The sequence below is a fragment of the Beta vulgaris genome, chromosome 5 (assembly GCF_026745355.1).
Source record: "Beta vulgaris subsp. vulgaris cultivar EL10 chromosome 5, EL10.2, whole genome shotgun sequence".
NCBI lineage: Eukaryota > Viridiplantae > Streptophyta > Magnoliopsida > Caryophyllales > Amaranthaceae > Beta > Beta vulgaris.
Genome location: NC_079206.1, coordinates 61,655,833 through 61,670,667, shown reverse-complemented (window position 1 = coordinate 61,670,667; position 14,835 = coordinate 61,655,833). Strand labels below are relative to the sequence as shown.

Below are 14,835 nucleotides of genomic sequence, written 5' to 3'. Positions count from 1 at the left end.
TTTCCTTTCTCTTCCATTCTTTTCCTTTCTCTTCCCTTCCTTTCTATTCCCTTTCTTTCCTTTACTAAAAATGAACCAAACACACTGTTATGTACTAACCTCCGTTTAGAAAAAGAAGACACTAACTTGACACTGTTACAAATTATTCTCGTTTTTATCTGTCAATAATTCCACATATTTTTCATAAGATAGGATGAAAACCCCTTTTAATTAGGAGAAATTTGAGAACCCCGCATTACAAAAGACAAGAATCGAACCTTTGTCACAAGGATGGAAGAAGAGCTTCAGCCAATTAGTCGAACCTTTATCAAGCGACCCCATATGCATTAATTATAATCTTCATAAACTCATGAGTCATGACTCAAGAGTAACTTCACGCATATAGATTCTCAATAGGTTTTCTTAATTGATCAAATGTTAATTAAAAAATGTCTAGGTTTTCCAAATCCTGCCAACAAAGATGGGCAAGCAAGTTGTCTCACAGACTATAGATGGAATATGGGAGATTAGGAGACTGATCATCTATCTAAGTGATAAATCAATCTTCTTCCTAAACATTGAGTGACAGCAATGACAACACACACGAAACTCTCTGATCGAACTATTAAAAATCACATAACTGTTACAATAGCTACATCATGGCAATGATTATTTGGTTAAATCACCAATCTTTTATTCTTACTATAGGAAACATATGAAGTACTGATGGCATATTGAAATAAGATAATTTCGTATCCTCAGCATGCTTCTGTTTTCACACCTCTGTAACTTGCTCTTCTTGTATCTCACTGAAGTTCATTTCTGAGCTTCCACCCCCTCCATTCATCTCTACCTGACCACCGGATTCAGATATCTGTGTAATTCTCTGCAACTCTTCTAACCCGTTAGTCACAGGCTGTGCTGCTGCTTCTTCAGCCTTCAGATTCATGTCCTTCGGGGTCGATTTAGGCTGTCGAATGGCCACAGCTGCTTCTGGCATTGATACAGGGGGAGGTGTAGGTGGGACCCATCTACGTTGGGTTGGGCCAATGTTTACAGTACCGCTTGATCCTGAACCAAACTTTTGACTATCTCCATTCTCAATTTCGGAGATTCTTGCATTCTTTTGCTGCCACGAGGATGCAGAACTGTCGTTATTGTACTGATAGGTAGCACCATTATCTTGTGTAATATTAACGCCTCCAGTAGTAAATTGAGATGGAGAAGCAAAGCTTGAGCTGCTACCAGTCTGACCAGCTTCCCAGGGCTAAAAGCAAGGAAAGAAAGATTACATCGGTAATACGCCAATAAATATAACTACAAAAACTCAAATGCATGATACTTTGTTCTCGAGGGATCACATTGACCCGGGTTGATTATTTAGCAAAAGAACTGGCTTTGCACAATCAAATTCAGAATTTCGGGCTAAAATTTAGCCTAGCCCAGATGGCCGTCTAGGCCAGACCGAAATAGGCCACTTTTTGATGCCAAAGCCCAGCCCATGATCACCTCTACAAGGTTGTTCATACTACATACTTGGAAGTTGGATGTGATCCTCATCAAGGTTTGAAAAAAAGAACATACTTAAATGTACTCCCTCTATTTCAAGACATTGGATACATTAACTTTCTTTGAAGCCAAAATTTATCAACTTTGACACTATACTAATTTATAAAATGGAACATTATCATGTGGAAAGGTAGAATCTTTTCAAGAACATTTCAATGTGTATTTCCAAAATATCGAACTTTTTATCCGCACATCATCAATAAATATATGAATGGTCAAAGGTCTGTCTTGGAGAATGAGAAAAAAATATATTGATCCAGCATTATGGGATGGAGTAAGATGGATACTTGATAGCATACGTGAATCTGATTCTGAGATCATCAAACAGCTGAGTGACAAACATTAGACTTTTAATACCTTGGCTTTAGGAGCCAAACTTGGATTTGAAATAGGTTGATTAGGATTCGGAGCGCGATCATCAATATCCTGCAGTTGGTCAAAAGACAAAATCAGGCCAATAAATAACGAGTCTAAATTCCAGAATCAATGTTGAATTTAGTGAAAGGGAATGCACTTACTCTGACATTAGGTGGTCTTTCTCCTCTCTGCACCATGGCCATGATCTGCAGCAATTATCAAGGATCAGTAACCTGAAGTTGGCAAATGAAGAAAAGTAAATGATTGATATAGCACATAATTCTGAAGCAAGTTATAAATAGATTAAAAAAATCAACCTCCGCATAGGATTTTGGATGAGGAGGTTCAGCTGATGCAGGTTGTGAGACAGACTTCACTGCAACTAAGAAAATACACGACATCAGTCAAAAAGCATATCGAAGAGAAGCAAGCAACAAGTGAAGCATCAATAAATTGAATAAATGTCACAATAACCTGATCGCATGTCAGATTCAGGCCTGCTGTCTATTGGTTGCTGAACATTAGAACAGGAAAGCAAAAGGTTAAGGCATAATATTCTTTAAGCACATCCAGCCAAAAGTAAGATCAAGATATCCAGGCCAACTCACCATTGAACGCGCAACAGAGCCATCTAGATACTCTTCCCTTACAGGATTTCTCCCAGCCACGTAGGATTGCCCTGATTATTGCCAGCCCAAATGTATATGGACATGCGCACCAATGTGAGTTCGTATGGCAGGAAAATACCAAATAGCATTCTCTAATCATCAATAAATATACTTACAAGCTTCTGTCCGATTAAAATGGTTCAATAAGACCAAATAACGAATTTAAATTTATACGAACACAGAGAAGGGATTTTTAGATTTTAAGATTGAGCACAAACTTAAGTTCATTTTGTTAGTATGCTCCACAACTTTCAATAAGCAATAGATAATAAAAGGGGAAATTATCTCAGGGTCATATCGGCCTTTTCCCCAAAACATTTTAAGAAGGATTTTAAAAACACCAGAAACAAATTTCCAAAGGAAACTTAGACAGTTAAAGTAAGTTAAAGAAAATAATAGCACACAGAAGAAAAGAAATCGTGAAAGTAAGCCAGTCAAGCTGAGTGACTCAAATCCATGCATGAAGACTTTGTCCATTAAGAAATTTAGATAGACCACAGAGACTTATGTTATTCGTTCTGACGGGAAATCAGAATTCAAAACTCGAGATTATTATCTTAATAAACTCTACTCAAGAGCCACCTACTTAACACCAATAAAGTACAGAAAAGTGTTGACGGATATAACTTGCTAACAGAAAGACGTTAACATCAAGGAAAATTATGGTGCACACTACCTCTCTATTTGAACCCAAAGAGTCTTTTACTGATTCTGATAACAAACTCCAGATAGCAGGGACAGCATTCATAATTCTACAACTTTCAAAGAAAAGCTCCCACACGACTGTCTAACCATATAACTAAGTGCAGTCGAAAACTTCACTTTTTCACTTATCTTCTGCTCGGCTATCTCTACTCCTACCTTGCTCACGTTAGAAAAAAAATAAAAAATCCTCTCTGCGGCCCATAAAATTTAATGTGTGTGTGTGTGGGGGGTGGGGTGGGGTGGGGTGGGGGTTTTCGTGCGTGCGTGAGTGCGTGTGTGTGTATGTGTGCGTGCGTGCGCGCGTGAGTGTGTGTTCTTATGTTAACATTTTATAAAAAAAAAAATCTTGCATATTCATAGATGTACAATTGACAGCCAAGATAAAAGCACACCCTATACTGCAGCAAAACAATAATCACCTTCTAATTTTGTTAGTGCATTTCTCATTGTCCTGATCTCGTGAAGTTGCACGTCCAACAAGCTCATGAACTCCGTGAAGCATTTCTTTTCTGCAATGGGTAAAAAGATGTCATTTAAAGAAGTCAATACCCAGCAAACGAGATATTATGCATGTACAAAGCATTAAGTAAAAACACACCTTCATTCTTAGTCATCAACATATCTTGACAAGCCTTTGCCACATCAGCAGCTGCAGCAGCTGCCGCTTTTGCAGCTGCCGTCGCTTCTTCAGCCAGAGTTGGCTTTTCCTCAATACTTTTATCAAGGTCACTGGCATCTTCTTCATCCAAAACAACCCTGCGGATCCAAGACTTTAGCCTAGGAAGGAGTGACTTCTGCAGATGACACACATCTTGTATCAGTAACTAAATACTGGTAAAAGATAATAGAGCTCATTCAAAATAACTAGTATAACAAATAATCATCAACTCATCACAGTAGAAGGAATTTACAACCAACTTCACTAAAAAAAGGAATTCGTAATTGGATAGTAAAGCAGATCACATGAAGAACTCAGACACTCTAAAATATTTTAGAATGGCTAAGAGCACCATACTTTAAAAACAATAGCTGTCCCAGCACCAGATATGGCCAAAAATCCTATAGCAAGAACTGCATGCGACCAGTGAAATCGTCTGGCCATTGTTGACATAATACCAGATTGAGAAGCTGTCACTGGCTGCATGGCCTGCATAGGGGCCTGAGCTTGAGTATTTGTTGCAGGGGTTGTCTGTGCAGCTGTTGTCAAATGATAGAGAAATCAATTGAATTCACAAAGTAGGGATTTTCTAAACTCTTAGCTTAAATATTATGAGGCTTCTTCAAGTTAGCTAACCTAACATACATCAATGTATCTTACCTTGGTATGTGCTACCCTGATCACTCGCAACAGCAGGAGATGAGTCCTGTAATTATGTACAGAAAGTCAAGCTGCGTGAGAAGCAAAAAGAACCACAAAGAAAGACAAATCAAACAAGTGCATGCACAGAAAGACAGGGATTAGAAGATTTCTCATGCTTCCTCCAATTCAGTGCATCCCTCTCCCTATTAGGTTTATGTACAATTATAATCACTTACAGGTACTCGACGGAATGCTTCATTAATTTCCTCTTTTGTCAGACCTTTCTTCTCAAGAAAATTTCTTCTATGGACAATGGGGGATCCTTTAACTCTTGGATGGGAGAGAAACTTAATAGCATTCTGCACCTGCTCCTCTCTTATAGGTTCAGAATTCACAAATACAGATTTTTTTGGAATTTCTTTTGAGGATTCCAAAGTTGCTTGTGACTCATTCACAACTGCTTGTGCAGGTTCCGAAGCTGTGAAAGAACAAGTTAAACATGTTAAATGGAACTTTGGTAAAATGCACAAACTCTACGCATCAAATCGGATCCTAATATTCAGCCAAGAAATTGAAAAAGTCCCTACACCTGTTCCAGTTGGCAGCAAGCATCAGTATGACACAGGACAAAACTTAGATGTCAAAAGACTGATACATAGTTGAAGAGCATATTATCCAGAGGAACAATGTTTGTAGTACAGAAGACGCCAAAGTACAAATTAGAAATAATATCCTAGTCAACAAGCAAAACAAGTTTACTAAGAGATGCACAAATGTTCACCCTACCCAAGGCAGCCAATGCAATAGATATGCGTCATCCCCGTTTTGGAGGGGCACACACTAAGAAATCGTAAATTTGTGGCACTCAATATAGCAGAAATAACGACAAGTTTGGCACCATACCAATCGAAGATATTGATATCTCACTGAGAACAAAGCCTAGGCAAAAAAAAGAATTTCTTCCTCGGCAATTTTGCAGGAGTTCAGCTTATACGAAATGCCAAGGCTTAATACCTAAGATTTCCTATCATAAATCTTCCAAGGTCTCAATTAAATTCCTGTCCAATTTCCAGACATAATGATTAAAATTTGACGGGTACCTTTTTGCAATGATTCCTAGTTCTTGCTCCATTTCACTTCAATGGTGTGTTATATTCAACTGACCTTCGCTCATCTAAACTCATTGGAACTTAAATATTTCTAACTCATTGAAAGTTAAGTGTACTTAGTTTTTTCCGAAACAAGTCAAAATAAGTTAAATGAAACACGACCTAAACATCTTGACTTTTGATTTTAGAACATATTTCGAAGTTAAGTTCCATGCTCAACTTCCGTTCAATATCATCTTGATAAACTTCGGTTGTTTTAGATGTTAGATTTTCACAATCCGCACAACAACAACATCATATACAATTCACAGATAGACAAACACATCGTCCTCTGCAAAATACAAATAACACTCAGCTTATTAAACTATAATTCTTTATCAATTTCGTCTCAATTTCACTCCTCCAATCACAACTCAAAATCCGCCCTAAATCGCAAAAATCATAACAAAACAAGGTTAAAATACTAAATTATGATTACAAATTAGCCGTGCAACTAAATTAAACAAGAATTATAGCAAATTAAATCAAAATTGAACATGTTTAGCAACATCCAAAAAAATTACAAAAAGAAGAAAGAGTTAAATGAATTCATACAAATGAAAAATGATGAGTAAGAAGTATAGAGGAGAGAGAAAGACCTGGATTAGGTGAATTATTGTCTGCGGGATTAGGTGGAGGTGATTCGCTCGCCATTGCGAACCGACCTCAAAGCATTAAATCAAAACTGTAAAAAATAAAATATCATGAAATAATCCACTACTTAATTCGAATCTTCAATCATGAAATATAACAGTAAACTACAGTGTAAGGGAAGAGAAGGAGGAGAGAGAAAGCTTACTGGAGGAAGAAGACGATGATGGAAGAGTTGAGAAAATTAAGGTCGTCTTCGAATAGTAAATTTATTTCAGTAGACGCCAAAATTCAATCTTTCTCAACCTTGCATAATTGAATAATGTTTTTGTACGAAATGAATTACATTTATCTGTGTTTATAACAAATGAAATGAAGCATCAAGCATGTGTGATTTTTGGCGGTTTAGGACGGAATACAGATGAAGTATATATATTTATAAGGATTATTTTTATTTGCTGTTTAGGACAAATGAAGTATATATATTTATAAGGATTATTTTTATTTGCGGTTTAGGACGGTTGAAGTATATATATTTATAAGGATTAATTTTATTTTTTCTCATTTTCTTAATAATTAGGTCCATTATCTAATTTCATTTTCATACTTTTAAGCGACGGGAGCATTAACTTAACTTGCATTTTTTGTCGCAATTTGAAAACTTGTTCATTATAAGCATGTTCAGGAAAAGTAGTTGTTGTTAGAGCTATTACTATTAGTGGTAAAAGTAACTATTAATTGTTATACTAGCTATCAACAGTCAGATATTAGGTGTTAAAATTTGACTATAAAAATAACTTTATAGTAATTAGTGTTCGGTAAAACTAGCTTTTAGTTTAAAAAATTAACAAAAATAAGCTATATTTCACGTTCAAAACTTACTACCTCTACTCCAAAAGCTAATATTATAGCTTTTTCAAAACACTAGTTTAAACACCAAAAGCTACTCCAAATACAACTTTTTACCATTATTAGAGTTTTGAGTTAATCCAAACACTAATAACTACCTCAAAAGCTACTGTAGAACACGCCCTATAACTCTATGAGCTCAATTAAGTTATGGCATGCCATCTATATGGAGCATGAGCATATAATTGGACAATTGGTGACACTCAATATTGATAATAGTACACAAAAAAGCAACTTTCTGTAAGACGATGACAAAAACCTACTCCATTCATCCCGTAAAACTTCACTGATGTACAAATACCTGGATGATAATTTTCTTTATTGAGCCTGTAAAAGTTAGTCAGAAAATACAAGGTCTTATTGATGAGAGAGAAAGGTAGATGTCGTTGGAGATACTCCAACCCAACTTCAAAAGAAAGATCTTCTCATCCGAAATGAAAAACTTTGAAAAACATAGAAAGTACCAATATATTTAATGTGGAGAGCATTGAGGAAAAATAATTTCAACTTGTGTCATAATTTTTCTCAGCAAGTGTACCGTGCACAAACCATGATAAAAATAAGAATACGTAAAGATGTGATCCATTTTAGCTTCGCAAATCTGCTTGCTATATACTCTAATACACCTGCTAGCTTACTGTTCCTCTGCTGCTCCATCTAAACTCTTTACCTTCTGTTTCAAAATGACCTAGGGGTGCTAATAGAGCTGAGTCAAGTACTCAAGCTAAGTTGAGTCGTGCTCGACTCTACTCGGAAACAGAATAAGTCGATAGTAGACTGAGTTGGGTTTGAGTCGCTTGCAACTAGATATACTCAATTAGCACCCCTAAAATATCCTCTTCTAACAAGTCCAACAGGAAACTCAAAAGTAAATTGCATCATGTAATTCTGAATCCTATGAAAAACAAAGATGGGCATAACCTACAGACCGATGTACCACCGGAAACTGAAGACCAAAAAAAAAGGCACCTCTCTACCAGAAGCAACACCTGAAACTAAAGCTTCACAGGGTTGGAGGCGAAATTGTGATCTTTGATCTATGAGTTTCAGACCTATCAGGTTCATAATCTTATCAAAATTGGGGGTCATTGTACTCTTTGAAGCAGTTTGTCCACTGTAATCTTTTGCTGAGCGGCACTTAGAGACTCAGATTTCATGATTGCATTGCTGACTAGGATCACTGTTGATGGGGAGTCCGCATTCACCTGCAATGATGAGGATATGTGTTTCAGGATATCATGATCCACTTTCAATACAAGGGAAACAGAAGATGTCAAATGCATAAAGGAATGTGACAGGCTTCATGAAGCATGATAGCCGAAAAAGATAAACATCATAAAGATCACAAGAGGCGGTAGCCAGAAAGACAAACTGAGCATGTCCTGTTAAGAGAAAAGGGATGTTTTAAGAATCATACCCAAACTCGGCCGTTTAAACCAACAGCAAGCTCGAACGATAGCTTCTTTCCAAGACCCTCGAGGATTGGACATGTCGGCGAACTCAGAAGCCTAAAGATACAAGGTGGAGACTGGAGCATTAATAAATCTTACAAAAAGGGTTCTCAAACTAAAAATAATCAAACAATTCATATTAAGCACATTAATTAGAATGGAGAACTACATTGTCGAAATATTTTGATCCTGGAACTCTTGTAGCTCTACTTTTGGCAACTAGTTGTCTTTACTTTCCAGGATATTATAATCCAGAAAAGAAAATATATGTTTTGAAACATAAAACAAAATAGTTTGCCTGGGAGGAGAAAGTTCTTACATTCGTGAAAGCCCAGTTGATGTTTCAAACATGAGACCTTCCTTGAGTGGACCAAATTCTGCTGCTTTACCATTTGCTGTATTAACCAAAATAACAGAAATAGGTAAGAAAGTTTCATCACTCTGATTCAACTGAAGCCTCACAAAGTTAGAATGCCCACAACCCACCATCTGTACATGATAGCTCTGGGTTCATGCCAGCATTTGCCTTAACAACACGAGCATAGAGCAAGGTTCCAATCTGCAACAGAAAGCATATGAATATATGATTAAGAAACCAGATATACATACTGCGGATCTTATTTATTGGGGAGGGAAGTGAGAAAAGATGTATCAAAAGCCAGCTTCACAATCTAACAATTTATCACCCATTGAGCATCTACATATCTAATACCTTTATATTTCTTTTTTGTTCCTCACCCCAACCCCACTTTCCAAAGAAGATAGGAAACACACACAAGAGGCAAAAATACCTCTCCGGGCAGATCAACCAGTAATGATCCTGTATAGTAACATACAGAGGATGCTATATAGTAACATACTGACATCCTAGAATTTAAGAGTGTCTAGAAAACCAAAATGATCCTCAATGAGACTCTGTCTCCATATATTCAGAGTGCATTATGCTATCATCATCGGAGCTTGTCAAGAAACACAGGGTCCTTCCAACATTTATAACTTCATAAAAAAAATTCACTATAACAAACTAACACTAATCAACCTATAGTTTATTTCGGAACTAAGCTATGAATGATGAACCAACTGATTTTCATAAAACCAAACATATAGCCGAAAAGGCAATAAAAACAAACTTTCAAGTTGCTTCCTTGGCCTATTTGAGTTTCATAGCAGAGGAGAACAAAATGCCCTTTTCCAGAATACAGAGGAAACATATTGTAAAGATGCAAAAGACTGAAAGAGATCACCCATTTATAACACAAGAGTCAGATGTGGATAAGAAATTGAGGCCTTTTCTAAATCAAAATGGCACTAAACATAGAGGGTAAGAGAAAAAATAAGCAAGATCTCAAACTAATATCTAAAAAGTAGCACACATAGCGAACAATGGTCCATATAGATACCTTTAACTTTACAGAAGTGTCAACAACAAATCGAAAGCTTCAAGTGTACACTCTATGCCCATAAAACTCTGCCCATCTCTCCCATTTCAAGTGTACCACCAAGATAGGTAAGAGTAGAAAACCAAACTAAAACCAGGGGACAGGATCACGAAGTCCAAACCTGGCCGGCTTGGACATGCTCAACAACGTGCCGCACTCATATAGTGGTTCCACCTCAGAATTTTAAGTGCATCAAAGTTTTCCTAGCAAAGAACAATACCTATAAAGGGCCAAAGCCAGCACGCTGCTACCGTTTTAAATTTTGCCCACAACTTTCCTCATTTAAACTGCTTTCAGCCCATCCTTTTCCCAATTAGAATTTCGCTCTTGTCTCCCTCTCTTATTCTCCTTTCTTCCTTACAATCAGAAGCCAAATACCCAGCCTTCATTTCAGGTTTTCCCTCCTCTTTGTTGCTTTTGTGCAGCAAGTTTTCTCATAGCTCATCTCAACATTCACCACTTAAGCTACCATCATCATCGTAACCCACCTGAAATTTCCTTCCATTCTTAGAAATTTAGTATTGAGCTAATGTCTACCACCACTCATGTCTCAAAGAACCTTCCCTTCATATAAAATCTTGCTTTTTCCACCAAATTTTAAACCCATATCGTTATAATCAAAATATAGATGCAAATGAGCGATAGCTTAGAATGAAAAAAGATGATGGAACATATAATCAAAATATATAATCGGACACAATCCACTACTGATTTTTTCTGGGTTTAGGCTAGACGTCTAGAACTGAACCTGGATTAAAAATATTCTATCTCGAAACCAGATTAGCTTTTTTTTTTGTCCCGTTTGGTTCATGTAGCTGTTATAAAAAAGGTTCTTCAATCCCATATTAGACCTCAAGATCTCAATGCTAACAATAAGCTCATCAAGCAACACAGAAAAAAAATATATACTTTGAGTACAAGAGATTGCTTAAATAGTTCTAAAATTGCAATTTCTATGGATGCAACTCCAAAGGTATTTAGTGATCAAAAGAAAACTCCAAAAGATATTCAGATACATACCTCAAACCTTGGGATATTACGCCTAATTACTCCTTCAAAAGCCAACACTGGCAAAACTGCTAACGTAGGTCCCTTGATGTCCACTAGAAAGTTCTGCACATCAGAGGAACAGAAGGCAACACTTCTAAGTAGTAAGTTCAAATACCTTATCACCAACAGCTTATACAGAATTAAGCTGATAAAACCAGCACATAGTCAATCATGCAATAAAGATCTTTTAATTTTATCTTTTTTTATTGAGGGGGAGGGGGCAAGGAGAAATACCGGAGAATCTGCCTTTTCCTCCAAGACTCAAATGAGTATACCTATAGATTAACAACCATGAGATGAAAAAAATACTGCAATAAAGCAGCTGTTCTCAAAATTGAAAGTATAAACCAACAACTACCTTATCATTAGAGAAACATATATTGTAATACTTCGAGTGTTCTATGTTAATTGCAACATATAAGGATGTCACATTTTTTAAGGTGTTCACGTGAAGAAGAGAGAGATAGAGATAGATAAAAAGAGGGATTTATGTGATAAGGAGAGAGATCGAGAGAACCCATTACCATATAAGATGATATTGCAATTAATGTGAAACTTCCATATAAGAGAAATGTTTCAATTAATAGGGAACACAGAAGTATGAGATATCAGACAAGGGAATAGTGCATAAGCTATATACTAGCAGCCTAGCACTACATCTAGAAGCATGTACAAGCACACACATAAACATACAAAAAATTGATATCAGATCTTTCCAAATCTTTATAACTAATCATTCAAGCAATTTCTGACCCGTATTCTATTCCTTTTCACCACAGTTGCCAAATAATTAGCAACCCGATGCTAAGATCAACACCAAAGTTGATAACAGCTAAGTAGCAGAATCTTCTCCACATGCTGAGACTCAAACATTTCAATTCTAATAGACTAGAAAAGTAATAATCTCCACTTAATATTTTTCTAAATGCATTTTCAGCAGAGCATCCTCCTCAACCGCCAATTTCCGATGATTTTGCAATAAAATAGTTGTTGAAAGCAAAATTCTAATGATGCCAGTTTGTAGAACAAGGATATTATAGGATAGATAACATGTAAAGAAAGAGTTTGAATGGGAAAAAAAAGCTTAGAAGATGGGTATTGATTAGATACAAATGCTTACCTCAGCTCTGCATTCTACCACTATGCCAAGGATATGATCCTCCACCGATGGTACATACTGCACAAAGCAAGAGCCAAGAACCTAAGATATTCAATCCTTTGTCTAAGCGGGATGGTTTACAACATCAAATGCCTAAGCATTCAAACTACAGCACTATGTGCATTATAGCTAAGTGGTGTGTAATAAAACAAAACTGACAACATAAATCTTTTAAAGAGTTCAAATTCAAACCTTCATCTTGTAAAAGCTGTAATTAGTAATAACAAATCTTTCATCAGTTTATATAAATCAATTGATTGGAAACTTTTGATTAACAAAAGAGAATCTGTTTCACCCTCATTATGGTATTTTGTACGCCCATATGAACAGTCAATTCAACTGCTGCATATTTCAAAAACTAATGTATTCAGCATAATAAAACAGTCCTAATTTGCATGACAACAAAAGCTATGGAACACAATCCATTAGCTAATTTAAATCCTTTTGCCATGAAGTATACCACTTGAATCTACCGGTTTGCCATTTTCGGATAAGAAAGTAACACAATATCAGACTACCATCAGAGCCACTTACGTAAGAATTGATTGATGCACCTCATATAAGGCTCCAATTACTTCCAAAGAAGAAAGGTTTTAGAATTGCAAAGGTCAAATATATGCACAACGTCATGCACTCTACATGAATGACTATCAGTAATCAGCTGGTCAATCTCAATTCTAAACATCATTGGTTTAAACTAAAGATGTTTGAAGTATTATTACATCTCTAAGTCCAAATCCTGGTAGTTTCTTCTTTTCTTTTTCTTCTTCTAAAAAGTTAAGCTAAGCTCTTCTGTCTCTCGTCTATTTTTCTGCCTAAACACTTAGTTGGAAATATATGAACAATACATATTGATAAGGGGCCTTCTACTTACCCTCTTATGAGAACCTTCAACCCAGTATTTGCTTGGCTTCGTAAACCTCAATTTCCCAGCTTTTGTGACGGAAATTACATCACCATCCTACAAAACATTCAAACAAGAAAGTTAATATCAACAAACCAAAAACGTTTCTACTCCCTTCGTTTCTTTTTAATCTACACACTTTCCTTTTTAGTCTGTTTCTTTTTAATCTACACACTATTGATTTTTCTATTTTTAGTAACATGTCACATTTACTTTCTCCTCTTTTTCCACCAATGTCATCCACTCTTTAATATTTTAACCCACTTTTCAGTTTCTCTCTCTCACTTTTCATTTTCTCTCACATACTTTTGTACTTTCTCCTTAGTTCTCCCGAAAGTGAGTTGGGTAAATTAAAAAGAAACGGAGGGAGTATGTAATAACCAATGCCACTCAATTTCCTCAGTTAAAAATGATAAATTAATGAATTCAAGAGGCAAGAGCGAGATAAACAATATGCTCCGAAACAAACTACAAATCAGAGCTCACAATAGACAGAAATCTTATACATAAATGTTGAGACCAAAAACTTCAAGATATTACACCAATATCACTTGTCTTATCTCAATCACGCATAAACAATTCCACCCCTAAAAAAACCTAAATTGCATATAATTAGGAAACAACAACAATCAATGTTTCTTAAATTCAGACAAACAATAATCAAGCTAATTAATTCTGGCATTTTGCAAAATCGCATATTATTGACAAATCAAAATGTGAAATATTAAACCTTAATTCCGTCCTTATTTACTAATTCACTGTATAAAGTTGGTTTTTTCCCCAAAACAATGGAGTAAAACCCTAGAAAAGAAAATAACCTGACGAAGACCGCCGCCAAGTTTGATGGTTTGTTCCGCCATAGTTGAGAGATCCAAGACGACGTCACCAGGAACCTGGAGAGAGAAAGTAGGAGAGAGATTAGGGAAGAAGTATAAAGTGAAGAAGAAAACAAAATAAAAGAGGAAATTAGAAACTTACAACAGATTGATTAATAAAGTTTTTGGGTGGTGTAGATGGCTTTTCTTCCATTATAATTTTCTGTGTGTTATCAAAATTAGAGCGTCGTTTTTTGGCGCGGAGAAGGTTTGGTCGGAGAAGATGGAGGGAGGAGAGAGAAGAGGGGTGCGACTGTCAGTGCAGTATGAAAGTTAGCGGGAGACAGCAAGACATCAACTCCCAATAACAGCTTGTTTGGTAAAAAGAATTTAAAACGAAAGAAAGCAAGTAGAAAGAACTTTGTTATTTTTCAATATCTCGTTCAACTAAAAAAAATTAAGTAGATGAAATCAACCTGGCTCGACCTTATTTAGCCTAAATCTATAACCCAAATATGTGGTAAACTGATAAACATAAACCAAATAAAAATAATATCCTACTCTATTTCTATCTTCTAAAATAAACCGAATTCGAAAATACTCTATTCAAATTCAACTTAAACTTTTAACCTATAAAAAAACTAATATAAACCCGATGCACACTAATTAGTGCATCCGATTCATATCACGTGAGTTTATGAAGTGTATATTGATATGATATAGTGTATGTTAAAATGATATAGTGTATGTTAAAATGATATAGTATATGTTACAGTGATATAGTGTATGTT

The 14,835-nt window shown here is 35.9% G+C and overlaps 2 protein-coding genes across 3 annotated transcripts; both read right to left on the bottom strand.

Moving 5' to 3' along the window:
• Positions 1-579: 579 nt before the first annotated feature.
• On the bottom strand, positions 580-6,684 carry LOC104894271 (peroxisomal membrane protein PEX14). Of its 2 annotated transcripts, none has more exons than XM_048644124.1 (13): positions 6,526-6,684; positions 6,326-6,411; positions 4,815-5,056; positions 4,597-4,642; positions 4,294-4,475; positions 3,877-4,072; positions 3,698-3,787; positions 2,514-2,584; positions 2,380-2,419; positions 2,223-2,287; positions 2,067-2,111; positions 1,906-1,974; positions 580-1,246 (listed from the first exon to the last, which is right to left on the bottom strand). In XM_048644124.1, exons 2-13 carry the CDS (start codon positions 6,378-6,380, stop codon positions 755-757), a joined length of 1,593 nt encoding a protein of 530 aa, XP_048500081.1. In that variant the 5' UTR covers positions 6,381-6,411; positions 6,526-6,684; the 3' UTR covers positions 580-754. The 2 variants fall into 2 exon arrangements, with proteins under 2 accessions (XP_048500081.1, XP_048500082.1); XM_048644125.1 differs by having other exon boundaries at positions 2,223-2,281.
• A 985-nt stretch (positions 6,685-7,669) lies between these two features.
• LOC104894270 (uncharacterized) lies at positions 7,670-14,431 on the bottom strand. The gene is made up of 9 exons (XM_010680457.4): positions 14,208-14,431; positions 14,048-14,122; positions 13,200-13,286; positions 12,287-12,343; positions 11,137-11,229; positions 9,164-9,236; positions 8,997-9,072; positions 8,644-8,734; positions 7,670-8,431 (listed from the first exon to the last, which is right to left on the bottom strand). The coding sequence occupies exons 1-9, from the start codon at positions 14,256-14,258 to the stop codon at positions 8,312-8,314; spliced, it is 723 nt and encodes a 240-aa protein (XP_010678759.2). The 5' UTR covers positions 14,259-14,431; the 3' UTR covers positions 7,670-8,311.
• Between the last annotated feature and the right edge of the window lie 404 nt (positions 14,432-14,835).

Coding starts and splice junctions, on each gene's coding strand:
- LOC104894270 (XM_010680457.4), bottom strand. CDS start 14,258: ATGGAAGAAAAGCCATCTACACCACCCAAAAACTTTATTAATCAATCT. Junction 12,344..13,199: donor TTGAAGGTTCTCATAAGAGG/GTAAGTAGAAGG, acceptor TGCTTTGTGCAG/TATGTACCATCGGTGGAGGA. Junction 8,432..8,643: donor GTTTAAACGGCCGAGTTTGG/GTATGATTCTTA, acceptor TCATCATTGCAG/GTGAATGCGGACTCCCCATC.
- LOC104894271 (XM_048644124.1), bottom strand. CDS start 6,380: ATGGCGAGCGAATCACCTCCACCTAATCCCGCAGACAATAATTCACCT. Junction 5,057..6,325: donor CAATAATTCACCTAATCCAG/GTCTTTCTCTCT, acceptor GTTCTTTCACAG/CTTCGGAACCTGCACAAGCA. Junction 4,643..4,814: donor AAGCATTCCGTCGAGTACCT/GTAAGTGATTAT, acceptor ACATAATTACAG/GACTCATCTCCTGCTGTTGC.